Here is a 19735-nt window from a genome sequence, read left to right as displayed (position 1 = left end):
TGACATCACCCTGGTCACATGACATGAAATGCCTAATGATGTAACACAGCTCTCTATCAAAGTTTCACACAGCAGCTCACTTTTAATCAGGACTAGGAAAGCATGGAAGTTCAGGGAATGCCGCATAAACCTGACCTCATTAAATCAAGTAATTTGCATATAAGTTTACAAACTGATTTTTTAACATTGCAGCCATGGAAAGGAACCATTTATTGATACGGGCAATGCTTTTTAATCCTAGTTTTTAATTAACTATATATTTTGGATGGGTTAATTTGCATGGGAGGTTCTCTTTAACTCTTTACAAACAGTCTCTGGGGAATCCAACCTCCTATAGACAGTGGAGCCCCTCAGGCTCATTTGCATACACTCCTGCATCCTGGTTGTAGATGCCCTTTAATTAAATAATCAAGGGAAATATTCTTTAGGTATGGAAAGAGTTAATCATTAGCCTCTTTATCTGTCGGAATTGGATGGCCTTTAGAAGCCTTTTAGATACGCTGCTCACTGAATGAAAGAGAAGTAAAAAAAGGCAAAGAGCAGCTGTACAGTAAATTATATGCCGTATATGTACTTGAGTATAAGCCAATTCATGTGCTGCAAAAGTTCCACGTGGCTAAAAAAAAAAATAAAAGTACTCACCCTCCGGCACAGACCCCCAGCGTCCTCTTCTCTCCGCAGCACTTCTTTAGGTTCCTAAGATCTATGCAATCTGCTGGCACACAAACTATGATGTGTTAGTGTCGCCGCTTGCTGACATCATATTTTCTGTGCCAGCAGATCGCAAAGAAGTGGAAGCCAGGCAGGGAATCCGAAGAGGTGCTGCGGGGAGAAGAGGATGCCGGGGGTCAGCGCCAGAGGGTGAGTACTAACTTTATTTTTATATGGGCACTCTGCTGGACATTATACTTATCTGTGCACTCTGCTGGACAGTATACTAATGAGGTATTTCTGCTGGACATTATAGTAATGGAGTTACTCTGCTGGACATTATACTAATGGGAGCACTCTGCTGGGCATGATACTTATGGGGGCACTCTGCTGGACATTATACTAATAGGTGCACTATGCTGGGCATTATACTAATGGTGGGCACTCTGCGGGGCATTATATTTATGGGGGCACTCTGCTGGACATTATACTAAAGAAGTCACTCTGCTGGACATTATAGTAATGGGTTTACCTTGCTGGACATTATACCAATGAAGGTACTCTACTGGACATTATACTAATGAGGTCACTGTGATGGGCATTATAGTAATGGGGGTATACTGATGGACATTATATTTATGGGGGTAGTCTGCTAGACATTATATTAATGGGGGCACTCTGATGGACATCATTTTAATGAGGTCACTCTGGGGGCACTCTGATGGACATAATTCTAATGAGGTCACTCTGGGGGTACTCTGCTGGGCATTATACTTATGAGGAAACTCTGCTGGACATTTTATTAATTGGAGGAGCTACTGTGGACATTATGAGGGCTGACTATACATTTACCCATTTTTTTTATGGTAAAAAAGGTACCTTGGCTTATACTCGAGTATATACGGTATATATATATATATATATATATATATATATATATATATTACTATGTATAGAGCATATTAAGTTTTTTTTCCTTTTCTGTATTGTGCCAACAGTGATTTATTCTGTTTTAGGTTGAATTTGACGCTCGAGTACTAGCGGGATGTGGGGTGTGCAGTCTGAACATGTGACCCTAGGGACACTGGTTGGACAGCGGTGGTCTACTGTAAATTCTGTGTATTCTAGATACAGTAAACCTCATTTTATTATAATTACAACAAGGGCTGATTGTTCCTCAGCAGAAACATCAGCCCTGTGTGAGCAGTGGAAAATAAAAACAGCGATCACCAGGGAATAAGAGCAAAACAAGACAGGAACCGGCTGCTCTCTAAGGGGGCAATTTTCCAATGGGCTTTGGCTGTTCATAAAATGTGCTAACTATGCAGGGGTTTACTGCACACATGAGCTGAATGTTTGCTCATATCTGGTCTATTCTTTTCTGCACCTATTTATCTGTGTCAATATATACTTTTATCTTCAAGACTATTTTTGATATATACTTATCACCTGAATCATTCCCTTTATAAGCAGGGTTGTTTGGATACTTAACCAGTTCAAGAGGTTTCCTGGTCCCTGACCATTTAAAGGGCAGTGTGGCTACCGGGGGAAGGGAGATTTGACTGAATGAGGACACTATGCTATGGCTTATGGGGGGGGGGGGGATGAGAACACTGTGGCTACTGGAGGGGGGGGGGGGTGAGGACACTTTGGTTTAGAGGGGGGTATGAGGACACTGTGTCTAGCAGGGGGCTTATGAGGATACAGTGGCTACTGGGGGGAATGAGGACACTGAGGCTTATGGGGGGGAATGAGGACACTGTGGCTAATGGGTGGGGCAAGAAGACATTGTGGCTACTGAGGGGGTGAGGACACTGTGCCTACTGGGGGGGGGGTGAGGACACTGTGGCTACTGGAGGGGCATATGATGACACTGTGGCTAAGGGGGAGGGTGAGGACATTGTGGCTACTGAGGGGGGTATGGACACTGTGGATACTGGGGAGAGGCAGTGTAGACCGGGACATGAGTTTACTGAAAAGGGGCCCACTAAGGCTCTGTCTCACAGGGCCTACTTAAACCTGGAGCTGGCCCTGCTTTCTGTACCCACTATATACTCCCCTCCTCCTGCGCTTCCGTCCACCCGTGGCACCACGTGTCCCTGCTGGTCTGTATTTGTTTACAGAGGCCGGTGTGCAGTCCTGGCCACAGCCGTGCATCTACTTGATTTTCTGTCTACTGGTTGGGACAGCACTTCCGGTCTATGTAAACAGTCAGGGACTGGCAGTGACCGCCAACACTATGGCTAAACTAGAGCACAGGAGGAGGTGAATATTAGTGGTTTATTGTTTTTCATAGACAACCCCTGGTACCTAATAAAGGAACTATATTTGCATCATAAAGCATTCTGTGTGAAAAAAAAAATCCCCAAAACATCTGAAGACTTTGCTGATCTGTAATGTGATTAGTCAGGCAGGGATGAATGCGCTGCGCCATGTCATGGTATCATGGTATTCTTACCGGGCGAGCAGAAGGTGATTATATTAGAAATGATTGCACTTACAGAACTTTGCTCCCCTGAGGACTGCGCTCACCCTTGGCTATTTCCAGCCTGCGCACCTGGTCGCCTGCATGCAAATTGTTTTATCTTATGGATAAACATTTGTCTAATGCACCATGTGAACAATACTTCATTTTCCTGTCACTGCCGGCTGTCGCTCATCTTAATTATTCAATCTTTTTTTTTTTAATTTGCAATCTAAATAAACGTACAACATCTTATTGGTTGAGATAGTCACTGTCCATTATGGTGTTTGTTAGTAGCTGTTTGCTTTATGCTAATTTGTGTGTGGCAGAGACATGGAGACAACACGTATTTGCTTGATCAAATATTAAAAAGAAATGATTTGTGGTTCAGACAAATCATAGGATCTGTCCTCATAAACGTTCAATACTATTGCAGTTCTGGCACAAGTTTACAGGAGGTTTTATCCTCTTTAAGGGGGTGTCCTGTTTCAGCAAATTCATTTTAATTTTTGTATAATGAAAAGTTATAGAGTGTTCCAATAATCTGAGCACGGTCACACAGGCGCATGGCTCGTTATAACACGCAGCTCTGACTATGAGCCGTGCACCTGTGTGACCAGGGTCAGATTTCTGTCCACTGTAAGTAAACAATAAAGCTTCCTATAGAAGGACAGCAAGCAGAGATCTAGAAAACCACAAGGAATTGCTACAGGAAGTATATTGGAAAATTGTGTAACTTTTCATTATACAAAAAATATTTATTTGCTGAAATGGGAACACCCCTTAAATGTGTTGTTCACCCTGTCGGAAAGACTTCTTCAGATTCTCTAACACATTTTATCACAAGAACAGATTGTTATACAGGATAAGTCAATTATAAAGTCATCATACAATGAGGCTCATTTACTCAGGGTAGCAGTCTGCACTTTCGTCTGACTTTGCACTTTTTTGGGGGATTGCACGGCTCGGATAGGTATTTAAGTGTCTGCGCTGGGACTGTGTTGCATGCAATGTTTTTTGTGGTGCAGGTGCAATGGCTTCCATGCGACACAAATTGAGGGTTTGGGCCGTTGGACGATCCGACTGATTCGGACTGAGCGTGGGATTTAACTTTCAAATTGTGTCGTAAGCTAATGCACTTACGTACACCGGGAAGAAGAAGGTGAACTCTGTCGGACCTGAGCAGGGAAGCGACACATGCAGGAAAATCGGGCGCACGATCTTAGTGAATCACGGCACGGCAAATAAATGTGCCCCAATTAGTCCATTATAGGGTTGTGAATGCATGCTGCAACATAGGGCATAACCATATGCATAATGTAGAACATTAATTCTTCCTATCAGACTTTTTTATTAGTTTTTTTTCTTTCTTTTTTGCAACTTTTTAGCGTTTTTGTGCCTTTACGCGACTATTGTTGCTGTTTCACAAAGTTTTTTTTTCCAGTGGAGCACCTGATTTGTCATAAGTTTCCAGATGTGGACGTGTGAAAAAGTATCAAATATTGGTGCTGTGAAAATTAGCAATTTTTTGTGCAAATAACCTCCAGTCCAAAGCAGGCATAGGTGATTGCTTAAATATTTGAGACTTTTGTGTGTGACTTTTAAGACAAAAGTCTCAAAAACCAAGACACTCACATGTGTCATTTATCAACATACGTTTTTTACCAGGTGAAAACGCAACTAAAAACGACCTAAAAACGGCCTAAAAACGGCATGTGTGACATCACTCTTAGGCCGGCAGCACACGTGGCGTTTTGAACCTGTTTTTGGGCCGTTTATGAGAAGTCCATTAAAAATGCATGCGTTTTTGACCAGTTTTACCAATTATCTTAATTAAAACGGGTCAAAAACGGATGCGTTTTCAAAAACCGCATGTGTTTTTTAAAGGACTGCTTAAAAACAGCCCAAAAACGGGTTCAAAATACCACGTGTGCCACCGGCTTTAGAAAAAATCCCAAAAACTGCACACACTAGACACAGTGTTTGTGTTGTGTTTTATATCGCATAACAGGTTTCCACAAAACACAATTTTATAAGTCTATGGAAATTAGGTAAAAGAAAGCATAGAGGTTCCCTACGCAACAACAATCACGTCTTTTGTTCATTTCTCTTACACGGTTTGTTTGTTTTGGTTGCAGCCCATGGGATCAGAGCGGATGGAGATGCGCAAGCGGCAGATGTCAGTGCACCAGGAGACAGTGAGCTCCTCTCAGGCACAGCAGGGAGTTGGGAATAGGGGATCCAATGCCTGTTGCTTCTGTTGGTGCTGTTGCTGCAGCTGCTCTTGGTGAGTGTAATTCACCCTTTATATTATCAAGTAATACTATGTACACTACACAGTGAGCAATGGAAACAAAAATGTGGGTCACCGTGCGGTGCATCTATACAGCACTGCATAACATTGCCTGAACGGATCTTGCTAAAAGTACTTGTCAAGTCACTGTAACATAGCTGTGATGCCCAAATCACTGACCTATATGGATTATGATCGTGTAACTGCTCACCTGACAGAAAGACAATTGTCATGTCACAGGGAAACACCAGAAATCTCACATGTGATGTCACAGCAGATTAATTAACTGAAAACCACTTGTGATGTCACTAATGGCTTGGCTGACTTTAAGCCATGTTGATGCCATAGAAACTTACCTGACTAAAAGCCAAATGTGATGTCATAGCAGCTTGTCTAACCAAAACACCAAAACAGAGAAACGCATGCGATTGACTTAACAATCGCATGCGTTTCCCTGGAAACGCATGTGCGTTCGGGCCGAGGACCTCCCCCTGTGCGCTAGCGTCGCATTATGACGGACGCCTAGCGGTACGTGTGACCGCGGCCTAAAACTTACATGTGGTATAATAGCCACTTACCTGTCTAAGGCCGCGGTCACACGTTCCGCTATCGTCGCCTTCATAATGCGACGCTAGCGCACAGGGGGCGGGCCGACGCTAGCGGAATGTGAGACCGCAGCCTAAAGCTCACAAGTGATGACACCAGCTTACATAACTAAAACACAAATTGTTGTCACAGCACCTTACCCACATGAGATCTTAAAACCCTCATGTGATGTCATAGTGGTTTACATGAGCAAAACTCACATGTGATGTCATAATCTGCTTACTTGACAGAAACTCCAATGTGATGTCATAGTAGCTTACTAGAACTCACTTGTGATGTCACTGTAGCTAACCTGACTAAAACAAAACACAGTTCAATATCAAAGCAGCTAACCTGATAAAGATAATAGTAGCTTACATTTGGGATATCACAACTAACTTCCACATTGGAAAGCATTTTGGATCACTGTAGGTTCAAAGAAGTATAATATTATAATGTTAATATTCTGTAATAAACCGTGGGAATTTTCTCTCATACTGACTATTGGACTGGACCATCAGAGGACCAGAGGAAGCTCCATTGGGCCCTCGCTGTATCTTAATATGGGACTCCTTGGATACAGCAGAAGTTTGTAGAAGTTTGTGGGTTTAAGATAATAATTTTATCTTGTGGACCCAAGGAACCACAGTCCAAAACTGCTCATACTTGGCTACTTATACTAAACATTAACTGGATAATTATAAGACCTTAATAGGGTCACCGATATTATACTTACCCTGTTAATGTTTAGTATAAGTGATCAACGCCTTTAACTAATGAGCCTCTGTGCAAGTGCACAGCTCTTTCTTCTGAACTACCCACTTCACTAACAATAAGGCCCCTTTCACACTTGCGTTTTTCACGCGCGTTTTCTGCGCGTGCTTTTGACGTGCAGAACTTGCATTGCACTCTGACCTACTGTAACCAATGAGTCTTTTCAGACTTACATTTTTTTTCACGCACACACGCGCTTTTTTTTTACCGCGCGTTTAAATCTCAGCATGCTCTACTTTTGCATGTCACGTGTGTGAAAAACGCACCATACAAGTCTATGGAGATGCATCAAAAACGCATTGCACTCTGAGACACTTGCAAGTGCAATGCAAGTGCAATGCGTTTTTCACGCATCAATTGCCATAAAAAAGATAGAGCTCAGTCCTGAGTCCATTTCACGCGCATTTTCAGCGCGTGAAAAACGCATTGAAATTGCATCAAAAACACGCGTGAAAAACTGAGACACTGAACAAACTCTGACTGAAAACTGATTGCACTCTGATGCAAAATGTCAGTTTTTCACTGACCAAACCCTGATCGCTCCCTGATCAGACTCTGACGTGAAATGCAGCGCGAGTGTGGAAGGGGCCTAACCCTTTCAATGATCCAGAAAATCATGTCCACTGCTACTATAACATCTCATTGTATATTTTAAAAAAACCTTTAATGGTCAGGAATATATAATAATAAATCAATGACATATTATATTCAAATTATGTTATTTTTTACATTTTTTTTTTAGCTATAGTATAATTTCTTACCTTTTTATTTGCACTACACAATTGATGACATATATCCTTTTGTTAAATGGAAATAGTGTGACCTATGCAAATATATATTTTATAAGAAATGCAAGACAAAGGTGCTGATCCTTGTACACTAATTTTAATACATACGTATGTCTGACAGTAAAGCAGTTTTTGTGAAATACACAGTTTATTAGTTGCAGAGCTCACATTGTACTGTAAGCTAGGAGTGCTTGTTTTTCATTAGCTGTGGCTTTCTTCCAACATTGATTGACTGATTTCTCCCTATGCATTAATAAAGGAGAAGGCTGACAATCAGTGATGAAAGGTAGAGGGCTCACTATCATGATTACTGAGGACTCCTGGCTTACAGAGACATTAAAGGGAACCTGTCACTAGGGACTTAATTTTTCACTAAAGGCAGGTTGCAGAAGCTTATTACACGAACAGTGTTAATCTGCCTTTCTGCCTTTTCTATGCATTTGCATTGCAATATAATTGTGTGTTATAACTTACTCTTGCTCCATCACAAAAATCTGGGGTAGTCACAGGGGCTGGGCTTTGGTTTGGATGCATTTCACAAAACCACATGTGGCTTGTCTGTGTTACTCACTCCTCAGAGCTTGGCCCCCACCTTTGTGCTCCTGTACAGCTCCACTTCCTGCTTCTTCTCAGAGGTCACAGCCTGGTCAGTCTGACATCAGTGGGGGAGGGACAAGCTGTACAGGTGCACAAACATGGAGACAGCCTGCAGCTCAGACAAGTCACATGTTGTTTTTTGAAATGCATCCAAACCAAAGCCCAGCCCCTGTGACTACCCCAGGATTTTGTCAGGATGCAAGAGTAAGTTATAACACACAATTATATAGTAGTGCAAATGCTTAGAAAAGGCAGAGAGGCATGTTTGCACTGCAGGTGTCATGGGCTTTTACAATCTGTGTTTAGTGAAAAATGAGGTCCCTGGTGACAGGTTCCCTTTAATTCTGCCACAAATCAACTGTAAATTCTTTAAAACGGGAGCCAAAACAATCACAGCGCTGCAATCTGCATGTCTGTCACTGCCTTCTGCTCCCCTCACTAAGGTGGGGACTGATTCCCTCTAAACCCAAGTAAGTAGAACTGAGCATAAGCTAATATCACACATTGTATTAAGCCCATATGTGTGTGGTATTAGTGTAAATCTATTACATTGTACAGTACCCGCAGACAAATGAAGAGCTTGCTACACAAAACATGAGTGACATCACTTTGCTGTAGGCAATTTTCCTGCGTTCGCCAGCTCATTCTTTGTAATGGCCTCTCTGCAGGACTGATAATATTTTTCCCTTAGCAAGACAAGGTGTGATTAATATATAAGGCTATATTTATACGACTATACATTCCCCTTTTTCCTGAACATATTTAGCGGCCATTTAACTAAGATCAACCCTGCCAGGCAAACAGATGGCAAAAAAAAATATATCATGGTACCTTCAAAGAAATATAGTATAAAATGTATAACTGTATGCCCAACAGCTCTCTGACCTAAATACCACTCAACCATTAAAACATCCTTGATTTTTAAAAAATATGCAATGAATCCCAGATTCTAAATGCATCCACTAAGCAGAGCACATTATGCAATATACATGCTCACATATCTTTATTGCATTGATTATATATATATAATCTTGTAATTATTACGAAATAGGTGGTACTCCCGGCATGTACTCCTACAGATCAGCTGTATAAAGAGACCACCGTGGTTGTTTTTGGTAAGCAACTAGATTTAAAAAAAAAAAAGATAATGCACACTCAGGTGGAAGGTGGAAGGTAATGCAGCTGCTATGTAGCTTCTGTAGAGAGGATCCAACTGCGATCAGATGCTTTCTCTTATCCCATTGGGTAGTAAGAGCCTGTGTACTTTGCAGTGTTCGGGATCTGCAACAGTAGCAAACAAGAGTCAGGTACAACCAGAAGCAGAGCCTAAGTCAGTGATGGCGAACCTTTTAGAGACCAAGTGCCCAAGCTACAACCAAGATCCACTTATTTACCATGAAGTGCCAACATGGCATTTTAAGCAGTAACGTATTGCTACCTGTTCTTCCCCATCTTTCAATTGTATCGGCTCCATGAGGACACCAATACAGTTGAAAGAAAGAGTACAAATTCAGACTATCATTGTAGCTTCTCTCCAGGGTCTCTCTGTAGAGAAAGAATGAAGGGTCCAGTAGGGAGACCTCAAAAAGATACTGCAGCCCTGTCCACACCTTCTCACTTTTCCCGCAGTTCCAAACTGCCAATGAAGTGTTGCTTAAAAATAGCGCTGAGATCAGCATCTCTAAAGTTGCCTGGAACTGCAGAAAGATTTGGTGAATTTGTTTCTGTCTGGTAAACTCTGTCCTGGGGTGATAACCTGAGTGCCCACAGAAATGGCTCTGAGTGCCACCTCCTAGAGTAAACATTCCTCCTCTTCACTCACCCCACCCCCCACTGCTCCCTCAAATTCACAAGCAAATTTTGTGCTTTCTCAGCCAGCTCCCTCTATCTGTCATGCACATGGAACTGTGAATACGGGTGCAATCCGTTTACTAGAGGAGTCAGGGATTCGGGTCTTTAAAGAAGATGCCCCCGGGACTCACTGTTATACTTTTAAGTCAATATTATTGAGACCATTAAAAGTACCTATAAATGTCTCTTGGAACCTGTCTGGTGACAGGTCCTATCACAATTCTATCACAATTTATTTTGAGATTATTTCACAACGGATGTCCACTGTGCTCTGAACTTGTAAGATCATAAGTAAGCATGGTAGGGAATTTGAAGAAAGCAATGCAGAATTTGACAAAAAGGATATATATACATAGGAGCACATTTACTAAGGGTCATGCACCAGTTTTCTGCAGGACTTTGCATGTTCTTTTAGATGCAAACTGCTTGTAAATGTATTTAAGAAATGCTTCATGCGAAACAAATTTCTGCACTGAAGGGGGCGTTCTGGTGCTCAGTCGGACCGTGCGACACAAGCAACGTCCGACAGTAATGTGTCACACGCCCTATGTTAATGGTGCACCAAAAAAAGATTCAGTTTGATACTGAAATCCTGAATCTGGCGCTCTATACACAAGCAAACTAAAATGTGCTGCGCAAAATAAATATGCCCCGTAGCGTGCGACGCATATGTGGCGCCGACACTTCTTAAATACATGTGCAAGCAGTTTGCATGAGAAAGAACGTTCAAAGTTTGACAGAAAAGTAATGCAAGGGCCTTAGTAAATGTGCTCCAGTGCCTCTAAACTACCAAATAGCATACAATATTAGAGATTACAAAAGTCTGTGATTTCTTGTTACTGAATAATGATCATCTTTCACAGCCTAACAGTCAGGAATCAAGAAGATGAAAGGACACGAAGGTCTTCTAATGAAATCAGAGGTGCTGGTATACCAAACTGTGAAGAAAGGTAAGTAGCAGCTCTTGTGTGATGACATGTTCATGAAGACTGCCCTTAAGAATAATGATAGGGTTAAGATTATGAAAGGGTTCACTATAACTTAAAGGGAACCTGTCACTTAAAATAACCCATAGTGCAAATGAATATATCTTTGAAAACTGCTATTATACAACAGTACATCTATCCATATATTGCTCCTCCTCATGCCAGAAAAGTTCCACAGTCTGTTTGTGAAGTTGACTTACCATCTTTGCAAATTACCCCATGTGTGTCTGATCATTGTCTTTCCTCTGAGCTGTGTCCAGCATATTTATGTCCTACCTGCTTAGCCATGGCTCCGGCTTATTCCCCTCTCTGAAGAGGATATATAAGGGAGGGGTGAGCTGATTTATCTGCAGCCAGTCACATACAGCCAGTATATCTCTCAACCCCCCTCATTCAACCCATCCTCAGGAATTTAGCGAGTCACACAGCCAGCGTCTCTCTCTTATTCCTGAATGATATAGCATAGAAGAAATCACTGGCTGGAGAGAAAGTGGGCCCCTTGTCAATTAGGAAGCTGGAGGCATGGCTGAGCTAGAACATGACTATGCATAGATGTTGAGTCAACTTTACCGACAGACTGTGGAACTTTACAGGCATGCGGAGCAACAGTATAGGGATAGTTGTACTGCTTTATAATTGCAGAGTTTAGTTAGAGTGGGTTAGTTTAACTGCCAGTTATGGAGATTCATAATTCATGAATGACCCCAATCTATGAACTAATATGTTGTTCTCTGCATTAAATATAATGTTCCAATATTTAGCTGATGGAAATTCCACTATATCGAATTGACCAGGGGCGCAAGTTTACACATGCAGTGTCAGGTACACCCATTTCAAAAAATATTAATAACACACAAATATTGTGTCCCATATAGTGCCCTCAGAAGTAATTTTACAGAAAATAGTGCACCCCTTAGTAATAATCCCAGTTTGCCCATTACTTAAAGTACCTAATATTTAAAAAGCTCCTTCGGTATGTCCTCCATTGGTAATAGTTACTCCTAGAGACATAATGACCCTGCAGTATATACTCCATTAGGAATAGTGTTCCCCTTATTAGTTGCTTGATCTACATGGGTTATTGTGCCCTTCATACCAATAGTGCACCTGCAGTGTGACCCCCATTGGTGATGGTACCCACAATAGTAGTGATGCTACCACAGTGTAGCTCCGGTTACCACTTGGTTTCACATAACATACAGGTCAGATATCTATATGAAATCTCAAGCATCTCTTCTGAAGCTTGGTGTAAAATCACTATATTTATTTCCAGGGGGGGTAAGGATGGAAATAGCGCTGCTGACAGTACTATAAATACTATAAATGATATGAGAGCCCATGGAGGGACATCATTTTATAGCCACCTCTGAATAATATTTGAGTCTTCACTTCTATGTAAATATATTGAATGGTTCCAGTGTTATTTCATCATAAGTAACTGGTGACTTTATGTTCTCTTCAGTCCAACCCCTACCCTTGAAGATGTCTACTCTTGGGGCCAGTCATTCGACAAACTTATGACTACTCCTGCTGGAAGAAATGCTTTCCGGGAATTTCTCCGAACAGAGTTCAGTGAGGAGAACATGCTTTTCTGGATGGCGTGTGAAGATCTGAAAAAGGAAGCCAACAAAAATGTCATAGAAGAGAAAGCCCGGCTAATATACGAGGACTACATCTCCATATTGTCTCCAAAAGAGGTACATCCTGCTTACCGTACATGTGCAGATGTTTCAATCTTTATTCCATAACCTGTCACCATTCCTGATATGATTTGTATAGCGCTGCACAATTTGATATTCGCTATATAAAGATTTATATTATTATATAGTTTAGTAACTGAGGAGGAAGTGTATTCGGTACTTGGAATCTATGAATGGTGTTTCTCAAACTCTGAGGACACCTCTAGCTAGAAGATAGATGAAGCTGAGGAGGTGTCTTAATACTATACTCATTCTAGGAGAAACATTACAAAGAAATGAGATTATTACCTCTGGGCTGTATGAATATTATAGCCCCTACATGTCTGGAATTCTTGGAAAATAGAGAATTCATTCTTCTGGTCTCAAGGTCCTAAAATGGCTCTTGTGTACATGTGTACTAAGAGGAGATGTACTCGGATTCCATGGGTGAAGGCCCATGTATAAAATTTGGTGGGTGGTTTGTGTGGCCATGGGACCCAGGTCATCGCCTAAACCACCATATAATCCATTAATGGTTGAGTATGTCTATGTAGAAACAGCCCTCGTGTAGAATGAGTTTCTCAGGTCTTGTCTTCAGGATTTCCTTAGTATATCACAATAGAAATAACTATTGTCAGAGCCTAAGGCAGTGATGGCGAACCTTTTAGCGGCCGAGTGCCCAAACTGCAACCCAAAACCCCGCCTATTTATCATGAGGTGCCAACCAAAAAATAAAGCAGTAACTTATTGCTGCCTGTTCTGCAACAACTTTTGATAATATTGGCCTCCTGAGGACAAGATGGAAAATTGGCATCATTTTAGCTTCTTTCCAGTGTCCCTCTGTACACAGAGAATCAATGGGACAGAAAAAGGTCCTGTCTACTCATTCTCCCTCTTACTACAGTCCCAAGTAGCGAAGTAAGTATCACTTTAATATATGACTGAAAGCAGCATCTTTTAAGTTGCTTGGAACTGCAGGAAGATTCTTTGAGTCCTGTCTGGTGTGCTGGGGTGATGGCCCGGGTGCCCACAGAAAGGGCTCTGAGTGCTGCCTCTGGCACCCGTGCCATAGGTTCGCCACCACTGGCCTAAGGAGTATCCTTATGTTCTATCCGTGCCGTTATATACCACCTGTATGAGTGTATAGGTCCTTTCTGTACCTCCATGTGGTGGTGTATGCTTTTGCACACTACTTTTTTTCTGTTGATTCCATCCGACTGTATGTACGGAGGTTTTCTTCCTTAGGAGTGACAATTACCACTATCATGACATAGGTTGGCTGAGCTCCCTGGCCTCACAGCGATTGTGGCTATGACCACTGTCGCATCACTAAAGATTGACTTGCAACACGCGTGTAATGTAATATAAGTGAATGTAGTCACGGTATGACCCTGGCAAAAGTCACAACCTTGGGTTCACCATACAACCCTCAGTCACTTCCATTACTTGCCTGATATGGAAATCGTCTCAGCATTGAGGAATATTCTGTAATTTGCTAGCACAGTGTTGTAATCTCAGATGACACTGACAGATGCTTCTTCTACTGATGGATAAACAAGCAATAGCAGAAGTGTGATCACATCGGCCGTGCCATATGAACAGAATCACACATGGAACAGTCTCCCGGCCAAGCTCTTGGGATCAAGATAAATACTATTATTAGGATTCCAATATTTTCTCTGCAAAACAGTAAAACAAAAATAGATTCTTAAGGCTAATAAACTGCGAAGATGCTTCGTGTGCAGAGACTGTTCTGTAGGTATAAACAATGGTAAGACATTTAAGACGGTCTCCATGTGAGATCCCCAAGGGGTGAATCTTAAGGCTTGGAGAGAAAGAGAATAATTATTCTCCTAACAGTCTGACCTTTCAGGTATTATATTCTCAGACAATAAAAGATGGAATGATTAGTGGGAATCGAGATAAGAAAACAAAGCTGTCAATCACCAGAGATGATTTTAGTACATAGAGACTGTGGCTTATTATAGCACAGCATGCACAGCCACTACACTGCTCACAGTCAGGGGGATCAGTCAGTGGTCGTCTTCTCTGTGCAAAGGTTACTAAAATCGTAACTAAACTTTCAACATTATATAAATCAATAGTGCACACCATAATACTGAACTTTATCATATATTTTAATAAAGAAAGCTATTTCTGTATCCTTCTTTTTCCCCTGCCTTTCTTCCTTATTTAACCCCTTTGTGACTGAGGGTCCTTGGTGCCTGAATGTCCAGGTCAATTTTTGCAGTTCTGTTATGCACTTCTTCAAACTAAGATATCTTCCGAAAAGCTTTACATGTCAAAGCAATTTTTACTTTGTTTTTTCTTTCATGACATGTGAGACTTTAGGATACTTTTATTAATAACATATTTTTTTCTTTATAAAAATAGCCGATAAATGACTACAAATGTGAAAAAATAAACTTTTTGGACATTTTTTCGATTCAAGTTTTTTTAATAAGTAGTAAAACTGAATAAACTTTTACCAAAATATGTCACAAATATGTACAGCATCATTTCATCACCCTTTCCCCAAGTTCAGCTACAGATGCAGAGGGTGCATGTACTGTACTGCAATTCTGCAAACTGTAAGCTAAGACTTTTCTGCAGCTTCTTCTATATTCTGCCTTCAGCTGACAGACTGGAGGGGGAACATTTCAAACACAAACACAATTCTAATGTCATATTAAACAGGAGAATAATGTTTAATATGATATATTGCATATGGAAGCTCCACAGAACCATGATGTAAGAGTGGATATCTCTGGTTCTGTGAAGCATCCACACACAATCCAATATACAGGCAGTCCCCGGGTTACATACAAGATAGGGACTGTAGGTTTGTTCTTAAGTTGAGTTTGTATGTAAGTCGGAACTGTATATTTTATCATTGTAATCCCAGTCAGAACTTTTTTGGGTCTCTGTGACAATTGTATTTTAAAAATGTTGGGTTGTCATAAGAATCAGGATTAACACTAAAGCTTCATTACAGACACCTGTGATAACTGTTACAGTTGATCATTGTAGCCTAGGACTAAAGTACAATAAATTACCAATATCCAGAGGTCCGTTTGTAACTAGGGGTCGTATGTAAGTCGAGTGTTCTTAAGTAGGGGACCGCCTGTATATGTACACAAGCAGCCCCCGGGTTACGTGCAAGATAGGGTCCGTAGGTTTGTTCTTAAGTTGAATTTGTATGTAAGTCGAAATTGTATATTTTATAATTGTAGATCCAGACAAAAAAAATTTTGGCTCCAGTGACAATTGGAGTTTAAAAATTTTTTGGTATAATGGGACCAAGGATTATCAATAAAACTTCATTACAAACACCTTACAGCTGATTATTACAGTCTGGGACTATAGTAAAGCATTTAGAGAGCTTCACCAGAGGTCAGAGGGGTCTGTCTATAACTATGGGTTGTCTGTAAGTCGGGTGTCCTTAAGTAGGGGACCGCCTGTATTTTAAATATACTCAGGATAACAAAATATCACTTTCTCTAATTAACTGCTATTAACAAAAATACAGCATTTCACATTTATGATTCCAACCGGTCTCTATCAGTCCTGGTTTTAGTTGCCCCGGGATCTGACCATAAATTTTCTGACTATGGTCGGGCAGGGCAGATTCTTTTCACAAATAGCTTCTCTTGTCTGCATGAGGCAGTTTGCTCTCTACATCCACCTCCTCCCCCCTACATTACAAGACCAGTTTAGGCACAGACACAAGCAGCATGCAGAATTTACACTACAAGCTACAGATAAGATAAAGTCTTTATCCAGGTAGGAGAGTGGCACTCTGTGTGTTATAGCTGAGATGTAGCAGAACTGATGTGTGTCATTGTGTGTTATATCCATCTCAAGGGTCTCTCATCTCTGATCTGTCTCATCTCTCTTTTTCTATGTGCCAGATACTAGTAGAATGTTTAGAAGCTAAATAAAAGTGTAGATAAACCCAGGACCCTGATAATCTAAGCACATTGTCAGCATAAAGCATCTCATAGCATATAGGAATCATGAAGTGTCTGCTTTGAGAGAGAAACTTTGGAATCTTACACTGACCATCACTGAGTGATAGGAGCTAAAACAGCACTTAGTAAAATTGTAAAGTAGGACATAAAAATGAGCTTTATTGTGTAAACATCACTAGGGGATTCAAAATTGAGAACTTTTTTTCATGGGCAAACCCATTTAAAGGGTAGTTTCTCCTAGTTAGTATAACACCAGAATTGCGTTTATAGGTACCAGGGTTCAGGTGACGTTTGAAGTTGGCTGAAGTTGGGTATGTGCAAATAGGATGCATATAGCCCTATGGCAGTCGTGAAGAAGTTAAGCAGTTTGTGTAAATCAGATTTCTGTCCCATAATCCACTGACAGCTCAGAGTTGAAGTGGCAATAATGTTAGCAATCACTTCACTCTTTGCAGACACTGGATAGTCTAATCTCTTCAGAGTGCTGTATATTTAAGTAAAATATCATGTAGGTATGGAAAGAGTTAATCATTAGCCTCCTTATCTGTCTGAAGTGGACGAACTTCAGAAGGCTTTTAGATACACTGCTCACTGCAGGAGAAAAAAACAGGAAAAAGACACAGAGAGGCTGCTTTACTTCATGAAGTATATTACAAGGTTTTCTATTAACATGCATTTGTTTAGTACTTATTTAGTTATGATTTAAAGGGAATGTCTCAGGAGCTTTTTACACTACAAACCTTCAACAAAATTCTTGTGTTCAAGTCTTCTTATATATCTTAGGCAGATGCTGGATTTTATTAAGAAAAGAAGACATGTTAGCTGTATCCAAATTCAACGCAATGTGGACAGTATACAATCCCAATTCTCTGCATGTGCTATTGTTTTTTTTACTTCTTTCACTCTTCTCAAAAACTGGAGCCACTCGGTGCATGCACAAAGAAACCAGGGCAGATATGACTTGTGATTATTTTCCCCTTTAATTCACCTCCACACCAAGAGGCTTGTCTGGCCGCAGAGTGAGCAAGAACGCCCTGCGCCCCTGCTATAGCTGGCGACCATTCATGCTGAATGGTCGCTGGTTAATAGCACAAATCTGCACCAGGTAGGTCCTAGTGCAGAATTGTGCACTGTGCAGAACGGCCACCAGATACTGGGCCTCCTGATGTACCTACCGGTGCCGGGCTTCATCGTACATCATACGAGTGCATTTGCCCTGGCTTCATTACCAGACATGTTCCAGAACAGCACATGTGCTAGCCGGATAGCTGCTTCCTTATCCGAAACAATCTTAACTTCCTTCTAAAGCATCACCACCTCATTGACTGTGATAATGTACTTTACATACTGATTATTCAAAGATAAAAGTTAGTTATTTAGTGGATGTGGAAAACTTTGGAAACCTCAGGGGTGGAAAATTCTGGACACAATAAGATGTTCCCCATCCCATTTAAGAAATCTATGTACTTTTTTTTTTTCAGGTGAGTCTGGATTCCAGAGTGCGGGAAGTCATCAACAGGAACATGTTGGAGCCCTCGCAACACACGTTCGACGACGCGCAACTTCAGATCTACACCTTAATGCACAGAGACTCTTACCCACGTTTCATGAACTCTGCAATCTACAAAAACCTTCTTCAGACCTTATCGGAAACCACCGCCGAATCTTAGTTTTGTTGATGTTTTTGTGGGTTTTTTAAAATTATAATTTTTATTGTCCTTTTTATTTATTTACAGCAAACGGAAAAAAAAATGGGTACTACACCTGGCAGGGAGTTTAGAGCTACCATGATGTTCACCTGAAAATTCGACTCAGGCATATTTATATAGGGACTATGTTACTTTTCGTCTCCGGCTGAGGGCTCGTTGCTATGCCTGACGCAGCTAGTGATCAATTTTAGTGATATTTTCCAAATAAGAGTAAAAAAAAAACACATGGAAATCTTTTTAAATGATATAATATATATAGTAGTTGTATTTTTACAACAGTAATTAGTATATATTCAAAGACGAGCGTTACCCTGGTGGAAGTGCCTTGATGTGTTTGTCTATTTCCTAGGACTAGATTGGACTATTACACAAAGACAATGTAAATGATCTAAAAATCCATCTGTTTATTAAGGAGGGTACTTCCACTTATCTGCGGGGATATATGTTTGCGTGTATGTGTATATATAGCTATGCATATGTACCTACACATGACATACAAGCGGTGTGCCGGCGGAACAACTTCCATTGGCATGGAACAAATCTGGCCTTTTATTGAAGACCAGTGATTCTACTATTACCTATTATTGTGTGAATGATATAAGGGGGTTTGAATATTCACTTTTCCTCTTTTACAATGGGAGAATTGAAGAAAAACAATTCTAAACTGTAATAAAGCACAATAGTTTTATCCAAAGATTGGTGTTTTTTTCCCCTCATAGGAACCCATATCCAGTGAGCACTCCGATTATACACTGGAGATTAAAATTAGAGAACGACACGCAAGGTGTCAAGGTGATTTTGTAATTCTATGGGAATATTTCCCAACGTGAGTAAAATAGCAGTATTTTAAGCTTATTTCATTAATTGTTTATATTCTAAAGCACAGAAGTGTAAAAAAGTGTAAAATGAGGCAATTGTATAAGTCACTGATCAGAATTAGAGAACACTTTGATTACTGCAAGTTGTTAATCTAGCACCTGGTACTAATTTCCTTAATTATCTAACCAATCCTATTAAACTGACAGCGCAACTTTCCAAAAATAACAAGCCGTTCCAAAGTGACTGTACCACTCTGGCAGCAGGTTGTCTTGATAAAGGTGAAAAGGGTGACCCCATCAGCCATATCAAGAGCAGTTGGTAGTTCCAAGTCTGCGATTTCTATTACAACATCACAAACTTATTAAAGAGAGGACAGAATAACGCAGAGAAGCTCCATGGGTAATTTCTACAACACTGTAGCTGGAATTTTTTTGCCAGTTCACCACTGAACAGAGTAAGGATTTGTCTCATCATACAGTGTCTCAACGTTTAAGAACATTTGAGCTGAAGGTTCACTCTGCAGTCACCAAACCTCTCATTAGCAGAAAGAATCAGAAGGCTAGACTCA

At 40.8% G+C, this 19735-nt stretch overlaps 1 protein-coding gene across 5 annotated transcripts in view; it reads left to right on the top strand.

Annotated features, from left to right (window-relative positions):
* The window catches only part of RGS20 (regulator of G protein signaling 20), a 116889-nt gene extending 97847 nt beyond the window's left edge, over positions 1-19042 (top strand). For 2 of the 5 annotated variants that reach the window (XM_072151909.1, XM_072151910.1), the window contains exons 2-5: positions 5254-5402; positions 10867-10953; positions 12452-12686; positions 18121-19042. In XM_072151909.1, the coding sequence (XP_072008010.1) occupies positions 5254-5402; positions 10867-10953; positions 12452-12686; positions 18121-18309 (660 nt within the window). In that variant the 3' untranslated portion in view covers positions 18310-19042. Of the gene's footprint in view, positions 1-780; positions 862-5111; positions 5167-5253; positions 5403-10866; positions 10954-12451; positions 12687-18120 lie in introns of those variants that run through there. The other 3 variants (XM_072151908.1, XM_072151911.1, XM_072151913.1) reach the window with 3 other exon arrangements.
* The last annotated feature ends 693 nt before the right edge of the window (positions 19043-19735 follow it).

This window comes from Engystomops pustulosus, chromosome 5, assembly GCF_040894005.1.
Source record: "Engystomops pustulosus chromosome 5, aEngPut4.maternal, whole genome shotgun sequence".
NCBI lineage: Eukaryota > Metazoa > Chordata > Amphibia > Anura > Leptodactylidae > Engystomops > Engystomops pustulosus.
This window is presented reverse-complemented; position numbering and strand designations above follow the sequence as displayed.